Source organism: Tetrao urogallus, assembly GCF_951394365.1.
Source record: "Tetrao urogallus genome assembly, chromosome: 17".
Lineage (NCBI taxonomy): Eukaryota > Metazoa > Chordata > Aves > Galliformes > Phasianidae > Tetrao > Tetrao urogallus.
The window spans coordinates 497,997-520,967 of record NC_136830.1 but is presented as its reverse complement, the minus strand read 5'-3'; the positions used below and the strand labels follow the sequence as shown (position 1 = coordinate 520,967).

Below are 22,971 nucleotides of genomic sequence, written 5' to 3'. Positions count from 1 at the left end.
TATTAGAGAAAATACACTGTTAATTATGTTACCAATTTTGTATGACACTACCAAGACGTCAAGCCTCAAAGTACATGAAGACAAGTTTATTGATTTGAAACAAAACACAGGTGAATATCAGCAAATTCAAATTAAGCATGTTTAGATCTTCAAAGAACTAGCAAAAGTAATCATAACTGATTTATAAACAGCTGCACAGTTAATTGCTCATACAATTATCTCAGAGGTACTTAAAACTGAAGTCTCACTGAAGATTTATGGTTTCGAGGTTTGGGGCTTTTCTTTTTTTTTAAGAGTAGTTCAAGAGATTTCTTCTCTGCACATTAAATTTAGGAAAGAGATTTTAAAGAGCATTTGAAGCCACACGACCAAATACTCTGTTGTCTTCTATGAAGATCACTGACCCCTTGAAAAGCTGTGGTTTTTGTTTTTAAGATTTGCATTTCAGTAGCGTTCTCATCACTTTTATTCGAGAATAAAATCAAATGTAACCCTTATTCCTTAAATGCAACCTGAGAACCAGGTAAGCATCTCAAGGCCATTGCCCAGATTCTTTGCAGACAGTTCAGCGCTGCAATCTACACTCATTTCTTCAGTAAGAGAACAGGACTGAGGTCAATCGAACAAGCAGAAAGTTGCACTTCAGCAGTTAGTTAGCAAGTCAACAGAAACTGTCAGCTATACATCTCACTAGCAGTAACCACTGAGTTCCAAAATTCTTCTGGTCAAATGGTTTCTTATCGCTGTAACTTTACCTATGCACAATTTAAGATCGATATCCTGGCTGGAATCTAGCAGTTTCCTCAAAAATCAGTTCTTTCAGCTTTTCCTTCGGCAAGTCATCCAATTCCATATCAAACTTGAACGGTGCTTCAGCTACAGGCTTGATAAAATTAAAGAAAAAAGGTAACAATTCATCTTTTTCAAACTACTGTTCTGTTGAAATTAACGGAGATCCTGAATGGGAAAAAAAATCTAAAAGTGCTCACAGAAACATGCAGTATTTTGCAGCCTATGAGGAACGACTCATTCAATTAGTCCTTATATGCTTCATATATTAAAAATTTTTAAATCAAATTACAGTCAAATGCAAAACAAAGCCTAATACTTGACAACAGCTTATATCTCAGTAACTACCTGGACAGAAATCTGAAACAGCAGATCTCTCTGAATAAATCTATCCCTCCAGGAAAACCTGCATTTTTCCTTCTCCCCTCCTTCACAGGTAACCTGAAATCTCATCAGTGTTCTATCAACTCCAGTAAGCTCAGTTTTGGGGGCTTTTAAAGCACAATGCAATGGCAACTTCTGTTACCTCTCCTGTCTCATCCCAGCCACTATGAAACAAAACCACAGTGAACTGAGAAATTCCATTTTCAGAACAGTACTCCTTAGCATATATTTGTTTTTGTGTTGTGCCTCCAAAATGTAGCACTGGATCAAAACAAAAGCAGGACATTAATTTCAAGGATTGAAGTTAATCAGACTGATTTTTCCCCACTTATTTTTATTAAACAAACATTTAAACAACTTCTTTATATCTCTAAATGCAAGCAAGACTTCTCGGTCTATAAGGACCACTTAATATAAGTTACTGCTTGTAAAGAGCAAGAGAACAGCAACCCTCTTGATCGTGTTAGGCCTGTGACAAAGTGCAATACACTACTTAAAAGTTTAAACTTTGCAACAAAAGATTAAAATTTCTTGAAAGATGTCTAAAAAGTAGCAGCATTATTTTCAGATGTAAAGAACAGATGCAGCTCTTCAGCTGCTTACTATTTGTCTCAATTTGGAACACTGGAGGTGTTGTCAAGGCTTGAAATACTACTCCAAATTTCCATTGGGAAGCAGAACATACATTTCTAACCAGGTTGGCAAAATGATACCATCCACTCTTCATTCCAAGTAGAAACATTGTCCATACACTAATGAAGAAAAAAACCACACTGTATCACTTTATCGACAAGATTCACATTTTAACAATGCGTTTACCTCATCACTTGGATCGTAATACTGTTCCAGATACGGATGGGCTAAAGCTTGTTCCACTTCAATTCGCTTATGAGGATTAAAGGTCAACATTTTATCCAACAAATCAAGTGCTAAGATAAAAAACAAGCAAATAAGAGCTTAATACACACTTCAAATGGCAAAGTACAGTAAGTGCTACTGATATTACATACGAAAATCAAGCTGCCTTTGTGCTAATTTTCATTTACAGCAGCAGCAGCAACAGAAACAGCAAAATGCTTCCTCTGAGTAGGGCAGCACGTCTCTTTTTGTCCATCTTATCAGCATTCCTAAATTAGTTTCCTTCAGCCCGCTCTGGCACATTTTCAGAACAAGTATAGAAAAACATGCACCCTTTGGAAGGCCTGTTTTCTCAGACCTAGAAGCCCCCTTGCTTTCTCCATGCCAAAGCACGTTGTGCACACTGTTCTCACCGAAACGACGGCACTGAGCTTTCTGAAAGCCTGCTCTGTTAAAGCTGCTCTGAAGGTTTAGATGGAAAGGTGTTATGAAGTCTCACTGACTGCACGTTCCCCAGCAGCTAAGCACATGAGCTTCACTGCCATTTAAGCTGTCAAAAACCCCAGTAAAAATTTCTCAGGCTGACGAGCACAGTTACAAAGCCAGAATAAATCACCGCTGCTTCCCTCCATAAGGATGATCAGCTCTACTGTTCCAGCTGCAGAAATCAGCTTCTTCATGACACTTCAGTACCTCATCATATTCACTGAAAGCGAATTATTTTATCAGTTCAAAAACTCAGGTGACATGCATTGTGTCAGAGCAAGCATGAGAGCCATGCTGTGCAAACAGCAATTCTTGAACTACATAAAGCAGAAGCTAGAAGGAAATATCAGTTATGCAACAGAACAAACTGTAAATGTCCAATGCCAACGCTGCATATCCGAATGAACGACACTTTCCAAGACAACAACAGCTGGGATTCCCACCTTTTTCAAAGAAGTTAAAGACCATAACACAATTTTTGACTTGTTTAAGAGCAAGAGGAGTTTCATGCTGGTTGATGATCTCATATCTGACACAGGTGTTCTAATGGACCCCGATGTCCTAACTCCAACTCAAATAAATTCTATATAGTGGCTCTAAAAGTCTATAAAGTGGTTCTAAAAAATATCCCATTCTGCCACTCATTTTGGTGCTCATTTCCACTTCTGAAAATCTGATACAACGCAATAGAGAATAAAATACCTTTGGGGTCAGCATTCGGAAACAGCCTGTTCCACGGCACCTTATTTTTGTGTGGTAGGGAAAGCAAATAGTTTCTGGCTTTTAAATTTATTATACAATTCAAATCTTCTTGGGAAGGGGATCCAAGTATACCTATAAAAATAAAAACATAAACAGTACTGCATTCCTATGAAAGTCACATTATAGCAGTTGCATCACGTTTCCTAAAAGCCAACATTAAAAGTGCTGCAAAGAATCCACACCACGTGTTCTAAGAGCACAGAATACCACAGAATGTTTAGCAACCCCTACTAACAAGGTGTTGGTTAATTGTTTTCTCATAAACAAACAGATGCATTTGAGTTTTCCAATTAGCAGCAGTTTGCTTATAAGATCGCAGACTCCATTAAAAGAAGAAATGGGCCTTTTATCTACTCATCAAGAACCATAAAAGAAAAGAAACGCTTGGAGCCACTCATAAGATCCAATTGATATAAGTTTACCTACAGAAACTTTCACAAATGGACTTAGATATTTTGGTATGCGAGCTTCTTTGTTTATTAATTTTTCTAAAACATCTCTGCTGATATAACAAATAAGCATCCTCCAACCACCCCTCAAATCAATGATTTACCTCATAAATCACTACAGAAATAACTACAGGGAACACAAAATGCATCGACAGATCCTTAAATTATATGTTCTTGAAGACAATCCATACATACATCACCATGGATTAGACCAAAGGACAATATATAGAATAAAGGAACTGAAAGATTAAAAGAAAAAAAATGGGTGACCCAGATTGGTCCATCTGGTAGAAAAGATGAAGAGAAGTGGATGAATGAGGAAAAGCTATTATGTAAAACTCACCAAGGATATGGTTAAGTTGGTCAAGGTAGTGTTTTCCTGGAAAGATGGGTCTGTTGGAGAGCATCTCTGCCAGAATACAGCCTACTGACCAGATGTCAATAGACTTGGTGTAACCCTGCAAGTAAAGCAAAACAAAAAACACCGGTTTTAATCAAATACGTTTTTGTGTAAGTGCAGTAACACATTACTTTAGTACAAAAGCACCGAAACTGTTTAAATGTGTCGTGCCTGTTCATGCTGTTCAACTTTTCTGGTATATAATGAAATAATTAAGAACTGTAGATCAAAAATACTGCTTCGAATGAGTAACAAAGCCTGAAACACACAAGACGCGCTCTTCCAAAAGGATTCAGTAAGGTTAGCTGTACATATGACCAACCATATATTTGTGAGGCTCCCTAATTCTATAGCCAATTTACATCAGCAGACTTCATTAACAGGCCTTACACTAACTTGGACTCTGAGAAGTTCACAGCATCAAGGTTACTGCAGTTCCCAGCATTACGCTGAACACGTGAGCAGCGGGAAAAAGCCATAGGTCAGTAAGAAACCTTCATCACCAAGGGAGTGAAAGGGCAACACAGATTGTGGGTTAGCTGATCTGTAAACACAGCAGGAAAGTAAGAAGTAAAGACGGTGTGAGAAGGTCAAATAATGAGATAAGAAGAATGGAACAAACATCTTCAGGTGAGTAACTTGCATTATACGCTTCGGAATCAAAGGCTTTTCTTATGTATCCACCCTGGTGCTGGATAATACACAGGGAACTACCTCAAGAACCACTGGCCTCACAAACGCCCTCGCCTTCCCCTCCCACAGTCTGCTGCCTGCTGCTCCCCGTCCCCCGGCAAGGAGCTCCCACAAAAGCAAGCGACTGCTGACTCCACTGCCCGCTCAGCACAGTTCTCAGCATCCTATCATTGACTGCTTGTTTTCTACACACCAACTCTGGAAGAAATCAGGTTATTGACCAGGAACATCATGCACTGTGCACTTCCTGAGAAATACACGAGATATCTTCTTGTAAAAGCTGCTGATAATCCAGAAATAAATGTAAGCTGCCCTATGCTTATAGCCACAATGGAAGTTTAAAACATAAGGAGCCTAAAAACTCAACTAAGGAAATAATTATTTTCTACATTCAACCTGCTGGAAAAAAAAAAAAAAAAAAAAAAATCAAACTGAACAACCAATGAAGCAGTTTTCCTACAAAGCCTTTGAGGAATACCAAATACAGAGAGCTGTCACACTGGCACTACCAAGTGCACCACTGTGGTAACTTCTGCAGAGGCTGTGGAGGTTACCCACTGCATCATACAGAAAACAGACTGACTTTAACAAAGGCACAGAAGAACGTAAGAATAATTCCAAGTACTACAATAACAAAGTGATGATTTGATTAAGACTTCAAGAACATATTTAGGATTGACATACAGCAAAGACCACGTCTTCAAAATAAGACTCACCCTCATTATACATTCTAAATCTAAACGAAGATGTCAAGATTAACACTAAGGCAACACTTGCAAACCTTCCTGAATACACTGAAGTGCCCTCATCACCAGCATTTCTGTCTTGCTCTACAAAAGAGAGCACCTGACAGAATAAAGTCTCGTGAATGGCAAGAGATGAGGCATATGGGGACCCAAGCACATTTCTACTGTAGTATCCAATAATTGTACCTGAAATCCCAAATTCACTGCAAACCAATAGTTGTAAATCCATTTCTCTGTTCCCTCAACATTATGTGTGAGCTCCAACTGTAAAAAAATATAATCCAGAGGGGACAGGAGAAAGGAGAAAAATTTGGTGCTCACAAGCGAATAATCAGCAATAGAAGCACTACAGCAGCACACTGCAGTTCTTACCTTAGAATTCAGCATGATTTCAGGAGCCCTGTACCAACGCGTGGCCACATATTCTGTCAGGAATCCTGTGTGATCGTGGTCAGGATCTGCAACACGAGCCAGTCCGAAGTCACAAATCTGGTTTTAAATTAAAAAAAAGAGCAAGTGTATTAGACATGCATACGTACAGCTCCCCACGCTGCAATATTTCCAAGTCACCCCACCTACGATGGTACACTTACAAAGACAGTGATGCTAGCATGTACCTCCAGAAATAAATTATCTCACAAAGGCTGAAAAAAAATATTTGGAACTCAAAAACAAAAAGGCTATTTGGATAAGGCCCCAGACAGGTCAAGGAGAATAAGTAGTCCTAATAGCTTGAGGGAGAACATTTCTGGCATACAGTTTATGCTCTGCTATGGGCTCATTTAACACGCTATCCGCCAGGAAGGGGGTAAAGCACCCTGCTCCAACTTATTTGAATTTTACAAAAAGAGGAGATTAAGCTCTCCAACAACAAAAAGAATTAACGACCAACACATCTGAAGAACAGTTCAAAACTCCATTTTACAAAAAGTACCATTACAACAGTGTATATTCGCAAAAAAAAACCACCATGAGATAATGGTGTACTGGAGGGATTACAGGTTGCTGAAGGAAGCATAAGCACAAAAACCCACAAGAGAGCATTTCTCAATCTTATGCCAGGAAAATAATTTTATCTAATCATGAAAAAGTCATCTCTGATGTACAGCAGTGAGATGGGCAAAAAGGAGAAAGTGTTCTTATCCACACTCTGATAAGGAGGCTCCATGGCTTTCAGAGCCATTTATGTCCTTCTTCCAAAGAGAAAATAAGGAAACTGGAAACGTGAATAAAGACAGCACAGCAGCTCTCTGTCACAGTGCCATCAAACAACAATTAACAGTGTTAACACTTAAGAGGAACAAAATTTCTGTTTTCATTCCCCTGAAAGCATGACTTAAAGCCGTTCATTTTCATGGGACACTGTGTTTTGAATTTAAGTGCAACGATCACTTTGTAAGCATGCACGTGTGCATAACACAGACTGGCAGAACAGCCCTAGAAGAAACAAGTCAGCACAAATCAGTGCTCACAGACAAGGCCCAACACACACTTTCTTTTCAATTCCATTGCTTACACTTCAGATGTGGTAACAGCAACACCGCAGTTCCCTTTAGGTTAAGAAAAAGCATTTGCTCTGTCATACAGACTACCACACTCTGCACTAGGGAAGCACACATTGCAGAAGCGTGCTCTTTTTAATACCCAAGAAAGAAACCAGAGCAGTATTTACTGAGCTCATACGCTGCCACCCAGCAAACTTAATTTACTTTTTATGAGCATCTTACTTGTCTTAAAACACTTCTTTAACTGCGCACACACAGCTACGCTCAACTTTTATTTCCTGCTTCTACTACAGATTTTATTCCATTTCCTTCATGAAGGGGTTAATGCCGTGAGGAACTCTGATGTGACAACAGCTGCAGTGCCTGCAAGAGCCAGAGGGCCTGGTCCAGCAGGGTGCGTTGGGAAAGGCAGACAAGGAGCAGGGGGAATACAGAGCAAACTAACGGAGCGGTCAGTATTTAGAATGGACCAGTGCATAGAGCAGTTCAGCAGCAAAGACTTTTCTTGGAATTCTGACAAACTTGTACGGCCAGCAGCCGGTTCACATTCTGCAGAGGGTCAGTTGTTACTGCTGTGTTTTATAATTAGCGTGTTAGAGCCACTATAAGAAATCAGTGTAATTAGGGGGGAAGACAGCATGGAACAGAACAGTTGTACCACATCAGATCAAAGCCATGTAAACTCCGATCTCATTCCATCAGTAGCCAACAGTAAATACTTGGAAGTACTCGATGTGTACGAGGAAACATGCCACGCACTTACCACCATGGAATACTAAACCAGAGGTAGCATTCAAAGCCTTTTTCTTCTGGTTACCTGCTTGGTGTGTAAGTCACACTACCTTAATATCTATTCTATGTACCAATTTCCACACCTTAAAAAGCTGAACGTTAACTACTCAATCCATTCACTGTGAGCATGCCAGCTGCTCCTTTCATTTGCCCCGTCCAGTTTTTATTTTCAATAGCTAAGGACTGTAATAGTTCACTAGCTCTCCTTGCCACTAGGAACCTCATCCACTTCTATTGCGTTCATTCTTTACTCAAGTAGTATCTTCCAGATGGGAAGACCTATGCTAAACACAGCTCTTCTTCATTGGGGTAGGAGCACCCTGAAATCCTGGTCACCTCTTTCTGGAAGACCATCACAGGGAGAAGCGTGACAGTTACAATCACACAAGAGCAGAAAGTTACAGCAAGGTGTGTTTTCCGTTTTGTTCTTTATTTCTGTTCTCATTCTTCACACTTGATTTGCTTCTCTGAATGCCACTAAACAACAAGGTAACATTTTCCAAGTACTGTAACAGCTCTAAGATCATCTATCTGCAGTATTAATTCATAAAGAATCTATGACAGAAAACATAAATTAGCAATGCTCTCTTCCCAGTTGATTGCTCTGCTTCCAATCAGCACTGACTTTAGCGTATCGCTTTGGTTGTCTGCTATTATGAAGCTCTTTTCCAACTCAGAATGATTAACAGTCTTAATACAGGGACTCAAGACTTGAAATACACACAACTGTCAGTTTACCTTCCAAGTAAACACAACTGTGTTTCAGACTGGCATTTTCACCAGCTTTTAAGGACGCTGTTTCAAAGCCAGCCTCCAGATGGAAACAGCGATGCACTCATTAGAACAGGATAACACAGCACAGTTCTCAAACATCGTTTTATGAAAATTAATAATGATTTGGCAAGCTGTCCACAACAAAAATCACATTAATCCCCAATAACACTATCACATTCCTAGTTGTTCACAGTTGTAACAGATTATACAGTTGATGAAGACCATAGGGGCAAAATTTTTAAGAAATTTCTACTAACCTTGAGATCACAAGTGGTATTAAGCAGCAAATTCGAAGGTTTGAGGTCACGATGAAGCACATTGGCTGAATGGATATATTTTAACCCTCTCAGAATCTGGTAAAGGAAATAACAAATGTGGTCGTTGCTGAGGTGTTGGGTCTTTAAGAGCTTGTAAAGATCTGTTTCCATAAGGTCTTGCACAATGTATCTGTAAGGAATCAGATGTAAGGCAGCAAAACAAAGCTGGTGCACGTTAAATATCAACATACAGTACCAAATGAAACTTCTAAACCCATTTTTTTCTTTTCTTTCTTTGCTTCACAACAACTGGAACTACTTGGTTGATTCTTGCTTTACAGACTTTGAATCAAATCAACGCTGATAAGCGATAGAGACCCTCAGAGAATTAAGAGGCACCAGCTCGTGGTCCCCTGAAGATAATCAAACTATTTCCTTATATTAGAGACTGATCTTCATTGGATTCTTACTGCGACTAGCTTTCTATCCTGCTTGCCAAGAAATTCAAGTTGTTTTCATTTCATGAGTAATAAGCTGAGATATTAGCTCCTGCTGCACAAACGCTTCAAGGTGGAAAATCCAATCACTTCTGATCAGTCTCTGCCACTTCCAAAATGTTCTCCTTTACTATACGTTTATCATACCATATTGGTAAGCAAAGACTGTGCTCAAGTTAAATTCTAGTATCTTTCATCACATTATTCTTTCCCAAGGCTGAAATTAACACAAAAAGGTTTAATTCTGCTTTGACAAAAATGAATTGATCCAAAATTTCTTTCCTTTAATCCAACTCAACTCCAAAACTCTCGGAGTGTAGTTCCACAACAGTTTTCCCCCAAAATAGGATTAAAAAAAGCTAACAAACCCACAACCCCAAATGCCAGCCACTACTACTGCCATTTCAGCTGGGCGTTTCCATCCCTTCCTTTGCACGCTGCCATCACACCACACCACCAGGACATCTTTTTAAGAGTACATGCCTACAGCAGCAACTGGCCACAGAAGTGCAACCTCAGAGTCCCATGGAAGACTGAACTCAAAGAGCACATTAGTGAAGTGAGAACGTTTGACCTCAATTCAATTCAATGCCTTGTGCTTTTAAACAGGCAGACATCTGTGAAAATCTGTGAAGCCAAAAGGAAACAATATATACAGACTTAGTGAAACGATGCGAGCTGACTCCAAACGTGGTTGGTACCACGGGCAGAACCTCTCAGCTGTAACAGCCTTGGTATGTTCGATATACACATGAAGCCAACAGCGAGTACACGTTTACCAGCCTGTGTGTAGTTTCAGACTTCATATACGCAAGAAGCACTGCAAGGCTACAGTGAGAGTGGAGGGATGCCTGACCTCTCGAGCCCCTGCCCCAAAGGTATCCTTTCCATTCTTTAGGAAAGTCTTAGACAGTTACATCAGAGCTTTACCATTTTCTCCTTGAAGCAATCTGACAGTTGTAACAAAGGTTCTGCATCCAATGACAGTTCAAAGACTGACTGCACTAAATGCACATTGAGTTCTTTGCCTTGGAGTTGTTTTGTGTTTTTTTTTTTAAATATGGAGAAAAAACAAACCTTGCACTTATCTAGGAATCAAACCTATCAACCAACGCATCTACAAATCCATCAAATACTATGAACTCCCATTCCAGTTTAAAGTAATAAAAGCCAGCTTTTATTAAAATTTAGTAAGGATAAGGATGAAGAGGGATCTAATGAAAACAGAGAAGGAGCTATCAACCACTAAGCACAACAGATTCTGAAAGGATACACGTCTTTCATTTGTTCAATAGTTGGAGCTCTGATAATATCATTTATTCCGATAATATTCTCATGCCTGAAGCGCAGTAAGATCTTTATCTCTCTCAGAGTTCTCTGGCAGTACGTCTGATGCTCAAAAGGACTGATTTTCTTTATAGCAACTCGAACTTTGTTGACGTTGTCGTAGGCAGAACTAGAACAGAACCAATAATTCGTGTTAAAAGTTAAAATTCATTCATTCAATTCAGAAAGCAAGAATGTTAATTCTACTGAACGCAAGGACTGCTCTCTTGTTTTTACATTTATTTTTATCAAATGCAGGAGACAGTAACAAGTATCTTTTAAGTTGATGACAGCGCAACAATATTTTTTCTGTTTTCGGTTATTTGGGTACCTACAAGTCATGATCTTTGGCAGCCAACTTTTAGCCTGCTGAGTCCCAAGTACCTGAACAAAGACAGACACAGTCACCTCCTTCACTGCCCCGTGGAAAAATTAAGTTTGGCTCTTCCTGTACACTGTGATCAAGAAGAAATTTTAGACAAGTTAATCCTGGGTTAACCCATTCACTTTGGAAAAGCTCTCCGAAGCCATCTTTCAAGCAGCAGAATCCTACACCATGTCTCACTCCTCCACTAAACTGCATTTTCCGTACTTCTGAACAAGGGAATGGAGAACTTGTGAAGACGCCTCTCCCAGTTCAATTCCAAGGACAACAGCTCCAGAAAATAACATACTCGCACGAAGGGCAGCAAGGAGCAGCCCTGCAGCAGCGCCGCTTAGGGCACACGGAGGTAAGAAGCGCAGGGCAGCGTTCAGGGCTGCACCAGCACAGGAGCTCAGGCCTCCCGCTCACAGTGCCCCCCAGCCACGACGACGTCGCCGCCCGGCCCAGCAGTGAGGCTGTGCAGGAGGCGCAGATCTCCAAACCGCAGCCTCCAGTTATTCCTGAGCAAAAAGGCTACGAATGGTTACAAGGCTGTTCTAGCACGTTCTTTAAGGTCTTGTTTATACGAACGGCAAAGCATCTCATTATAATAATTTCTCTTTAATTACATTACCTTATGCTTTTAACATAATTAGAATTTAAATGTTCGTAATTTTTAATATATAAAGATCGCTTGTTCCTTTCAGATTTTTTATTCACTACTTTAGAATTCTTAAAAAATACTTATCAAGCTTATATTTAGACATTTGTTGGCCTCAGCCATTTCACATGAAAATACAGCCATGCTGCCAGCTAACCACGCTTCTCATCCTACGGATTTTTTACCATCAAATCCCAGGACGTTCCTTCTTGGCCTTAGGCAGCACCTGGCAAGCAGATGAGCCGGAATGAAATATGGATATGAAAATCCAATCAGAAGAGGACGACTGAAAGGAACTCTGATGTCTGGCTCCTTCAAGGTTCTTCTACCACAAAGCACGCTTATGGTGCAATAACATGTTTTTGAGACAGCACTGTACCTTCAGTATGCAAAAACATTTACATTTCTCACTTTTATTGCCAAAAATGATACAGAATTTATGCTGCCAGTAAATTCATGTAGCTCATATACATGCAGTGACATCCCTTTCACTCCCTCGCCCCCACAGAATCACTTCGACCTGCTTAGACCTGTAACTCATCTATAAGCACAGACCAAGCGCAAATGTTACACGCCTCCAGAAACACTGAACTCCAGTGCTCCACGAAGTGCTCTGAAACTCCACGCAGTAAGTATTCATTACACCTGCTGTTAGTACATATGTGTATCCAATACATCAGCACTCACAAGTCCCAAACCAAACAATAGCAAAATGCCACCTCCCCAGTGGCAGCTCTCTGGGCTGCTCAGGACGTCCCCAGGTGCTTCCAGCAGGCCAGTACAGGAAGTCACCAGCACAAAACAAAGCTAGAGATTCTTAAGTGTGAACAGCCTGTACTTGGGAATGAAATAAAAGAATCTTACAGATCATTCTATTGTTTTAAATAAGCTTATTCTCTTCTTTGTATTGACTGAAGCCTATTTTGCTCTCACAATGAAGAACCATATGTATCAGCCAGGAGCAGCTATGACAAGTAGAACAAGGCAAAATGCCCAACATGTACAACTGATGCTGCTTAAATAAAGCCTTAATCCCTTGCAGTACTGGATGTCTGTCTACGTTGCTGATTCTCACATAAAGGTGGGTCACGAAGGCCCCGAAGATGCTGATAATAAAATTAAAAGACACAGAAGACAGGTTAGGCCACTAACAGCTTCAATCTCTTCCCTGTAATTTAGGCAGAAGACCAGGTCCCTATCCATGAAAGGTACCCAGGAGACTGAATTCAGCAGAACTGAAGTCACGTGTTCCCACTCGCATGCGTGCTGCCACCGCACCCATATTCAGCCTGTGAGATTACATACTGCTACATAATGTCATGACATAGGAATCACTGCACACTAAGGTAACTCTGTACTCTGCTAGCCAGACCCAACCATTTCCCACAGCCCCTCCTACTCCTCACAACCTTTAACACCAGTGCTGCTCTCCAGAGCAGCTGAAGGAACACAGAACACATTGCTTGGAGTCCATTGGCAGTAACAGGAAATGCAAATCCAAAACCCCGATGCAAAAACTCACTGCTGTTAATGAACAGCCTACTTACCACCTAACACAGGATTCACCTTGAGCAGCCTTAGCCAGAATTAGAGATCTAATCTTATGACAAACAATTGCCTGGGCTCCCCCTACAGTTCAAGAAGAAATAGCTTTACATATACATCCCAAAGCACGACCTTAATTTGGATAATCCACACTCTGGAAGCACTGTCTGGAAGTGCTGCACAGCCTAACTGGGCTCTGCTGGATCTTGTAAGTGTTGTTATTTTCACTGAAGCAGCCAACCAACTGCCTCCCAGAGCCAAGAACCTGCCGGCTTTTCAGAGATCCATGAACTGGGAATACCAGTTCTCATACCAGTAATTTTGTAAGTGCCAATCCATAGCTTCTAGTTTATAACCCTTAACATACACTCCCCGCTGCACATCGCGCCCTACGGGCTCTGGGTTACTCCCATGATGGTGCATCTCGTTACCAGCACTACGTATTCAAAAGGAAGGATTTTCACCCATCATGATGTGCAGCTTCACCAGCTGATGCAACCACAGCTGTGAATGCTATTTATCTGTAACGTGATAAAATTAAACTGATTCTGATTTAAACAGCCCAACTCCAGCATACACATTACTCCTATTTCAAGCTGCAGCTACCATCCTGTGACAGCCTACAGCAGCACCATTAGCCAGATCCTTTCCAGACACCGTGTACAAATCAATACCAGCCCTAGCGCTACCGTTCATCATTCCCAGTATTAAGGTAATACATTTAAGGTAAATACATGACAAAGTTTTGACTAAACAGAACATCCCACACAGCACAAAGCAAACAGATGAGCACGCGTGGCCTGGGGAGCCGCGCCACACTGCTCTGAGCTGGCCTTGATGGCTGCACAGCCCGGGCACTGCGGTCCAACCCAGGGCAGGGCTGCCTCTGGCCACAAACCAACCTCGATGAGTGGTGGGCATGCAGCCCCTCTGCCATTAAGCCCTTCCCAGGGCAGGAGAGCTTGTCACCACGCAGTACAGGACGAGCACCAAAGCTCAGCTCCTACCACAGTGGCTGCCGCATGCTCTCCCGCCCATTTCTTTTCTTCACACGTTTCATTTCGGAGCTGGAACAAGTGAGAGCATGCCGCAGCTGCTGGGAGAAAGGAGCCAGCTCCTGGCCGCAGCCACATCCCACAGCGGGCTGCTTCTTCACACAGATGCTGACAAACAACCGCCTCCTCTGCTCGCCCCTCGGCTGCACTGTGGGGTCAGCAGCCCGATGCTGTCCTGCAGCCGCTCGAAGACACAGAGGTATGAAGCGCTGCGGCCGACACCACACACCACGATTACAACTCAGAACTGACCCATCTCAGGTTTAAAAGGGATGTTTTGTCAGCAGCTTCGCGTTGCTGTGGAAACAAGATTCCAAGGGCACAGTCAGAGATAATCTCCCTGAAATACTGAATAATGCGGCCTGCAGTCTGGAGAGGAAAGCATGGCTCCCAGAGCAGCTGATCTGGAAAGACCTTCAGGCTCTTCGCTCAGCCTGCATTTAGCTCAACTGCAGATGTTTCCACGACGTGCTGGCATTTATCACGTTACAATGCAAACAACCTGAACTTATTTTTTAGACTGCTGTATGCAAAATAACAGCACTGTGACACAGTTGGCCAACCAGATTGGGAGCAGCTACAGAACACCTTCCTAAGAGCAAAGGCTCGAGGAAGGGACAAAGTAGGCAGTTTCAGATTCAATGACATCCAGCTGTGTCATTTCCTAACACTGGACGTACTCTCATCCCCCATTTGTGAACAACTAGGGGTAACAGAAGTCTTTGATACCTTGTTCCGCTTATTCCTAACATTTCTTAAGATAAATAAGCATAGTATTCATTCGAGCACTAGCAGTAACCTTGAGAATCAACCTACTTTTAAAAGAAACATGCATGTTCACATTAAGCATATTCTCATCATTTTAATGGACCTCAACCTACAAAAGCACAACTCCTGGAGCAGCTGAAAGCAGAGAGCTGCTTCTATTTTAGATTTGTGAAAAATTAAAAATAAGGAATCCCACCCTCCGATCTCCAGCTGCTTTTCAAACTCCACAGAGATCACAGGCTGTAAGAACACAGCTTCTTCTTCGTGCCACACAGGAGGACAGAAGACAAACACGTACCTCTGAGTCCCCAGTCACCTGTGGCACAACGCAGGCATTCCCTGCAGGGACAGCAGGCAGGAGTGTGACGCGAGGAACACCAGCAGGCCCTTCTCAGTGCAGCCACCACACGTGTGACTGCTGAACGCCCCGCCACCTGTGCTCAGAGACCTGCCCCAAGTCGTGCAGTACGAGATGAGCTCACATTTACCTTACGTCATCTTCTCAAGAAAAGCCAAAGGACGCACAGCCATCAGCACCGCCTATTTCTCTTCATTTCCTTACATCTCATGCTACAAAACTGACAGCAGAAGAGTGAACAACAAGAGAATGTTACAGTTGCTAAGCAGTACACGCAACTCAATTCCAAGCAGCCTGAATTTGGGTCTGCCTCAAAGTTCCTGACAGCAGACTACTTGAGAATTCATGTTCTCTGAACAGCTTTCCATTTGACTGGATCTGGTGCCACCAGGTAGATTTATTGCATCTAGACCAAGAAAACACAAATCTGTTACTAAGTCTTCTATCACGACTCCTCTGCAAAGCAGTGTCAGACCTCACAAATTCCTCAGGAATTTAACCATGTTCTTAATCCCCATTCACATGCTGCTCATCACCAGATCAAGTCCTGCTGCAGTTTTTTGGCAGGTTTTTTTTTTGTGTGTGTGTGTGTGTGTGTGTGTGTGTGTGTTTAACAGAAGATGACCTAAGCAAACTACTTTAACTTGCATTCATTATAGATCTGTTTGGTATTTTTGTTTGTTTTTTCTTTTCTAAAAAAAAAAAAAAAAAAAAAAAAAAAAAAAAAAAAAAAAAAAAAAAAGGAAAGAAATCCCATTTCTGACAACGTCTGTTATTTCAGCTCAGGAGCAAAGCCCGGTGTCAGTGAGCCATGTGCTGCTCCGTCCTGGCTTTGTCAGCCTCTGCCACTGACTGCACTAAAATGGAACCAGGTGACCTTCACCTGAGCCCCCCGCCCCCTCCGGCCATCTCTCACCCACTGTTCACCACCAATCCCAATGATAAAGGTTTCTGGCACAATAATGCCAACTCTTTCCACCCTAGAACAGAAGTGAATGATTACTCTTAAGTGTTTTTACACCTCAGCTGTTCCTGACCCAGCACAGGTTGTTGCCCTTCACACCACAAGTTCTTAAGGCACTTTGGCACCTCCTGTAAGAGATTTGTTTTCATTCATCTATTCAAATAATTCTATTAAGCCAAAAAGGCACACATGTATTTTTCTGAATTGGCAAAGTAAAATCTGACCTTTCAAAGCATTATAATTCTAAAATACTTACTATGCACGTAGTAACTATTTAAAGGTTTAATTCCTTAGATTGCTCCTAGTTTTGAAAATAAGTATCTAGTCATGCAAAATGGAGTCTGAAATAAGTTCCTCCTGCCAGAAAGCTGAGTCACTGCACGATGCCGGGTGGCAGAGCAATGACCCCTGTTCTGTTAGCGGCTGCGGAGCTGAGCCATGAGGAGCAGCACTTGCAGCACTACGCCCCAGCAGCAGCACTGGAAAAGGCAGTCGTGCTTTCACACAGCGCTCTGTACGGCTTTGTTAAAGAGTCTCTTCACTCCTCGGTGTTCTGACATCTCAGGGCTCGGGAAACCCACCGTCACTAAGCTGACAGTCTTCCCACACGGCTCTTTCCATACCTTTAGCTGCGTACCAGCACACAAGTCACTGTAAGTACCTACTCATCACCCTCCCTCTGCTTAAGTTGGTCTTCGGGAAATGGGTGGGGATTAATCTCATACTTCTTACAGCTTTGTCCACCTGCGGCCTTCATGCTTACCCCCATCTTAGATGCAAGCTCTCTGATGCAGATCAACGGCACTCACATTTCTTGTGAGCTTTGCTGTGAAAAGCCCTTCCCTCCAAAACAAACCCACAGCACCCATCGCTATGCCAAGTTCCCATATTCTTTATAAACTTCAGACAACTTCCCTGCAAATTGCTCAGCCAGGACGGGCACCGTGAGCTCAGGGCTGCACTCCGCTGCCCCTCCCTCACCTCACACCCAGGGCAGCACAAAGCCGAGAAAGCTGAGGAACAGGGAGAGCAAAGAAGTCCTCTGCCAGCACCTTCCTAGTGCCTCCCAGCGGCACTCACACCACCTCAACCTTTCCTAAGTAAGGTCTCAGCTAAACCAGTTGCAGAGCACACTGCTGCAGCAGCGTGGTAGGAGGCACACTGTGACCCGAGCAGGGTGGGAAGGACAAAGCAGCAGCTGCCTGCTGCAGGGCCGCACAGTGCCCTGCATGGCACCACGGAGCAGTGCTCCAGCATGGCAGGTACTGCAGGAAACGCTTCCTTCCCTACCAGCGAAGGAAGAGTGTGGCCTGAGAGCTGAGAGCAGCAATGGCTTTAATGAGCTCACCAGCTGGGCTCGCCCTTCTGTCTTGTGAGGGTCTAATTTGGCCGACAGCACAAATACTCCTAAAAGCAGCTTTAGAAGAAAAGGATAAAAACGTAAGATTGGGGATGATTACACTGTTTTTCAGAAACGGACTCAACTCCACACAATACAAAACTTCAGAGAAGACAGTTGGCGGTATTTCACTCCAAGATGCAGGAAGAAAAAAACGCAGTGACAGTAATAACGGCTGAGCCAGACTGTTCACACACAACTTGAGGCAAAGGTCTTCCTAACCCTGCAGAAATGGGAATGGCACACAGGAAGCAGGCTGGGCGCACCCTGCGGGCTCTCCCTTGCTTTTCAGAAGATTGTGCCAGCAGTGAGTCCTCAGCCTCACTCATTTTGTCTGAGTTTCATTCAGAGCTCTGCAGCCAACGCCTTCACACCTGCCGTGGGAGTTCTGCCCTCCCCAGGATGCTGACGGAAGGCTGCTGTGTGCACTGGGCCGGCCGGGCTGCAGCGCATCTCTCTGGGCACGCAGGAAGGTATGGGGACAGCTGCTACTTGCAAGGAAAACTGCTGCATGAAGTAATTACATATCATAAACTGTAAGCCTAATTGCAAGTTGTTGGTAGTTAAAACATACCCACAACACAGATGAACGCTTTCTACCATGTAACAAAAACTGTCATTTGCATTCTAATCACCTCTGAGCACTCCACTCTTTTATGAAAATTACATTAAAATACAAAAGAATAACCCCAAGAGAAGTGGTTTTTCCCTCAGCAGAACTTGTGTTAGATTTTGGGTGCTGCTGGGTGAGGAGGCCAGAGAGACACAGCTCAGCACAGTGCTCACCCATCACTCAGAACAGAGTACACACCTAGGCTGTTCACTTCATTCTGCATTGCAATACAATAAAAGTGACTCTCCGAAACAGCTGTGACTCCACAGGCTTCACCTGAGCAATCTGGACACCCAAACTTAAGTACCATTGAAAGTAGCCAACAGGGCTTTTGCAGATGTTATTTGAGGAATCCCACGCTGGGCGCAGACGCGTGCCGCCTCACAGCGCTCCTCACCCCGCACACTGCCAGGCACAGCCACAGGAACCCACCCGCCCGCCCAGCAGGGACGCACCGCAGGGTCTGGGCTCTTTCAGAGGTTAAGAAGTGACAAGAGGTTACAGCGACAAGCTTCAGCAAGGCAGATTCTCATGTTTCTCAATGCAGAAATTTCACCTGGCAGCTGGGTAGGTGTGAGGAGCTGCCCAGACAAGGGGTGAAACCTCCATCTGCAGATACTGGAAATTCTGAGCAGGCCACCAGCACTGCTGGATGGATGAGGGAGCCCTCCTGTGAGCAGAGGCTGTGTGACCAACGCCTCCCAACCCGCTCTGCTCCATGAACTGCTGCACAGCATGACGTCAAAATATCAAACATCAAATGGATCAGATAATTTCCTTTCTGGATCACAGCTGAACACTACCACAACACACAGCCTACAAGAGAAGGTCCCCAGCCCCACGTGCCCAGCAGCCATCCCTCCCCAGAAGCAGCTTCTGTGCCACAGCTGCCAACAGGCTAACCCATGTCTCTGCAGAGTGACCTCTTGTGTAAACCCTCCCCTGTCAGACATGCACAGCGCATTGTTCTGCTGTAGTAAAGTGAAGATTTTTAAGAACCTTGCAGAAATTTCTTGTCTGGTAAGATCTTCACCATGTGCCAAACGGTGGAGGCCCAGCAATAAGTCCCAGATCCTGATACAGGAGTACAGGAGACAGCGATGCAACCACACACAGCTAATGTGAGCACAACAGCCTTATTTCCTTCATACGTAACGGGAAAAAACCCACAAGGTATCTGTTTCTGTGGGCTGGGGCATGCTGTGTTATGAAAACCTGTATTTATTTATGGAATGCAATGTCCCTGAGCTGCACTCTCCAAGCCCTAAGCTGTGGCTTTTGGCAGCAAGGACAAGGCACCTCCCCTCCCCAAACCCCCGGGACAGAACAGGAGACGCTGCTCCAACCCCCACCTGCAGCACAGACCATCCCATTGTGGGAGGCTGCTGCCAGAAAGAGGGGACTGACACCCTCCATCCATCACACCTCCAAATCTCTGCTCCAATCCATGCACTGATGAGGAGGTATCAGGGCAACGCCTATTAGCTCCCTGCTTTCCTTATCAGAGACCAGAACACACTAGTTAACAGGTAGCAACACCTATATGCAACATGTGCTCCCTAAAAGCACTTATAAAGGAGGACGCTGACCTCTGCACTCACTCCATCAGCAGGCTGTATTCTCTCCAGATCAATGGATAATTAACAGAACCAAAGCAAGGCCGCCTCTGCCCCAAATCACCAGAGTGGCCTCGGTGGGGAACACAGGCCCCACCCATGTCTAACTGGAAAGAAAAGTCAGTATATCCTTCTAGCAACAGTGTAAAGTTTAGGTCAAGAAATACAAGACGGGAGCTTCAAAACCATCTTCTTTCCACTTTCCATTCGCCTTCATGATTTATATGCACAGTTTGCAGCAGTGATAACACTTCACATTTACATAACCGTGATGACAAGCAGAGTTCCAAGTAACAATACAAAACAGAAGCCTGTCATCACGTTCCCATTAACCATTTCCTTCAAAAAACGACCTATTTTAGACTATCCGACAATCACCTTGCCAAATTAGCACCGACCACGTGGAGGGAGAACAACTCCTGCTGGAAATTTAGGGCTCAGTACAGTCAGTGACTTTAAAGACGCGCTGCCCACCAGTGCTGGTGAGGAAGGGGCAGCTTCCAGAGCCGTCACACTGCACCTGAGAGCTCTGCAACTTCCAGCTGCAGCCAGTACTGGCTGACCCCAGGCCAACCCCCGCATTTGTTATTTCATGTCCTACAGTCCTGCAAAGTGCTGAGGATTTCAGCTAGAACTCTGCATGGTGCTCATTCCCTGGTTCCACATGCAAGAAAAGTGAAAAACAAAAGTTTGGAAAGGGATGCTCACTTATCAACAACTTATTATATTCCTATATACTTATATACCCACTTATTAACCACTTAACTCCCAGCAAAACTTTTTTTTTTTTTTTTTTTTTAAACATAAACTCTCTAATTCAATGTTGTGGAAACATAGCACTTATGAAAATTAAGGGAGTGAGGAATTCTAAACGTTAAGTCATCCATTTTGCATATAAAAAGTCTTACAGCACAAGGCGTTTAGAGATAACCAGCACCTTCTGTCTCGTACACATTAGCTGACGGCCTAAAGCCGTTAACGCTTGCCCTGCTGTCCTTTGTTAAGAGTACAAATCTGCATGGTTTTTGCAACAGCAAGAGCTGTCTCCACCTGCACCCCGGTGGCTTGCCCTCCGCCACCCCGCCCCGAAGGGAGATGCTCTGCACATCTTCGCTGCATTAGCAGTCAAAGCAAGATCAGAGACACGCAGAATCTGCATAAGCTCTACCTCGGCAGCTCAATAAGCACTGTTATTTAACCATAGTAGCGCGCTGCGCGCTACAACGCATTACAGTTGCTATGGCATTCAGCTGGAACATGTGCATCCAACACCTCCCTTGTCAAGCACACAGCATAAACTGAGACTTTGTTCCCTGCCATTTCACACCCATGGCAGAAGATAATAATTGCAGCACAATGCATCACATTCAGTATTTCACATTAACAGCTTTAGTGGAGAAAACAAAGGAGCCAGATGCACGTCTCAACTAAACTGGAGATTCATAATTTTTTGTTAAGAAATATGGATAGCATTTAATACGGTAAGCTTTAAAATAAAAGATAATATTCCAGTTACAGAGAGGAAACCCTTCCGTAACAGTAGGGGATGACACACCGTGCAGAGGGAAAGAAAAGGACCCGGTTTCCCCCCGTCTGCTCCCAAGTACAGTGACGCCAAAAAAGGGCATCAGCTGCCACCGCACTGCGCCGTGCAATCTTTGCTCAGTGGTGAAATACTTAGCATTAGAACAGCGGCTGTGCCACCACCTCCATCACCCCACCGACACGAGCTCCGTTCCCACGTACCTAAGTCACTCTGCAAGCACAAAGCAGCCTGCCGGAGCTGCCTGCGCTGCTTCAGCCGTCCCAGCTCAGATGATAAAAGCACACAATAACAAAGTCTGTAAGACGAGCTCTGGACTGGCCGTTGTTGTGACTCCCAGCACTAAACTAACAAGGTTATTTTTACACCATCACCGGGAGCTTCAGTTTGCGTACTGGAGCTTCTTCCCACAACAAAAAAGCGAAGGCCGCACCTCCAAGCTTTCTGGCAGACGTTTGTCCGCGAGCTCCCACCGACACACGGCACGGCCTCACCGCGGCGGGCCAGCACATCTCCGCAGGACGAAAAACCCGCCGATACACAGCGTGCAGCTGCAGGCAGCGAAGCGCCTTCGCTGAGAAACACGCCGCGGTTTACAAAAAATTAAAAGTCAGAGAGAGAAAGCAACGCCGCTACAGCTCCCACCCCGTCACAGCCCGCGGGTGTCACACAGCGCCTCCGGTCAAACAACGCAGCGAAAAACAGCGGCAGCGCCGTAACGAGCCGGCAAACAAGGAGAGAAGTTTCCCACCCGAGGCCGAGTCCCATCAGCAGCGCGGCCCCAGCAGCGCCGCGCGGCCACCGCGCGCCAGACGGGCAACGGCGGCACCGCGGCTCGGCCCGGCGCTGCTACAACAACGCCGACATCTCGCGATGGCTCTCCAGCGTTTTGCGGTTCGCGCACGGAGCTCCTTCGGGTCGCCGCTAGCCGAAATAACGCGGCACGCGCGCGGATCGCCACCCTCCCGCCACGCAGGGCCGAGCGGAGCCCAGCGGACACAGCGCCGGGCCCAGGCGGCGGGCGCCAGGTGAGCGTCGCACCACGGCACCGCGGAGGCGAAAAGGCAGAGCCGGGTGGGGGAAGCGGCGGCCCCCCGGGCCGGGAACGGCGGGACGCAGCGGGGGGGGCCGCCCCGGAGCCGCCCGGCCTTCCCTTCCCCTCAGGCCGCGCGCGGGCCGCTCCCCGCGGCCGGGCGGGGAAGGGCGGCACTCACCACACCATGCCGTATGCGCCCTCGCCGATGTAAGACAGGTTGGTGTAGCGCGGCCCCACGTCGAACACCTGGCCTCGCACCATCTCCGGGCCTCCGGCGCCACCAGAGCTGCCCGCGGCCGCGGCCCCCGCCACCGCCGCCATGTTGTCCGTG

General features: G+C 44.6%; 1 protein-coding gene across 1 annotated transcript; it reads right to left on the bottom strand.

Moving 5' to 3' along the window:
* Positions 1–766: 766 nt before the first annotated feature.
* Positions 767–22,961, bottom strand: MAPK1 (mitogen-activated protein kinase 1; the record flags this gene model as incomplete). Its single annotated transcript, XM_079543723.1, has 8 exons — positions 767–883; positions 1,993–2,102; positions 3,220–3,351; positions 4,072–4,186; positions 5,940–6,056; positions 8,896–9,085; positions 10,666–10,848; positions 22,819–22,961. The coding sequence occupies 8 exons, from the start codon at positions 22,959–22,961 to the stop codon at positions 767–769; spliced, it is 1,107 nt and encodes a 368-aa protein (XP_079399849.1).
* Positions 22,962–22,971: the final 10 nt, after the last annotated feature.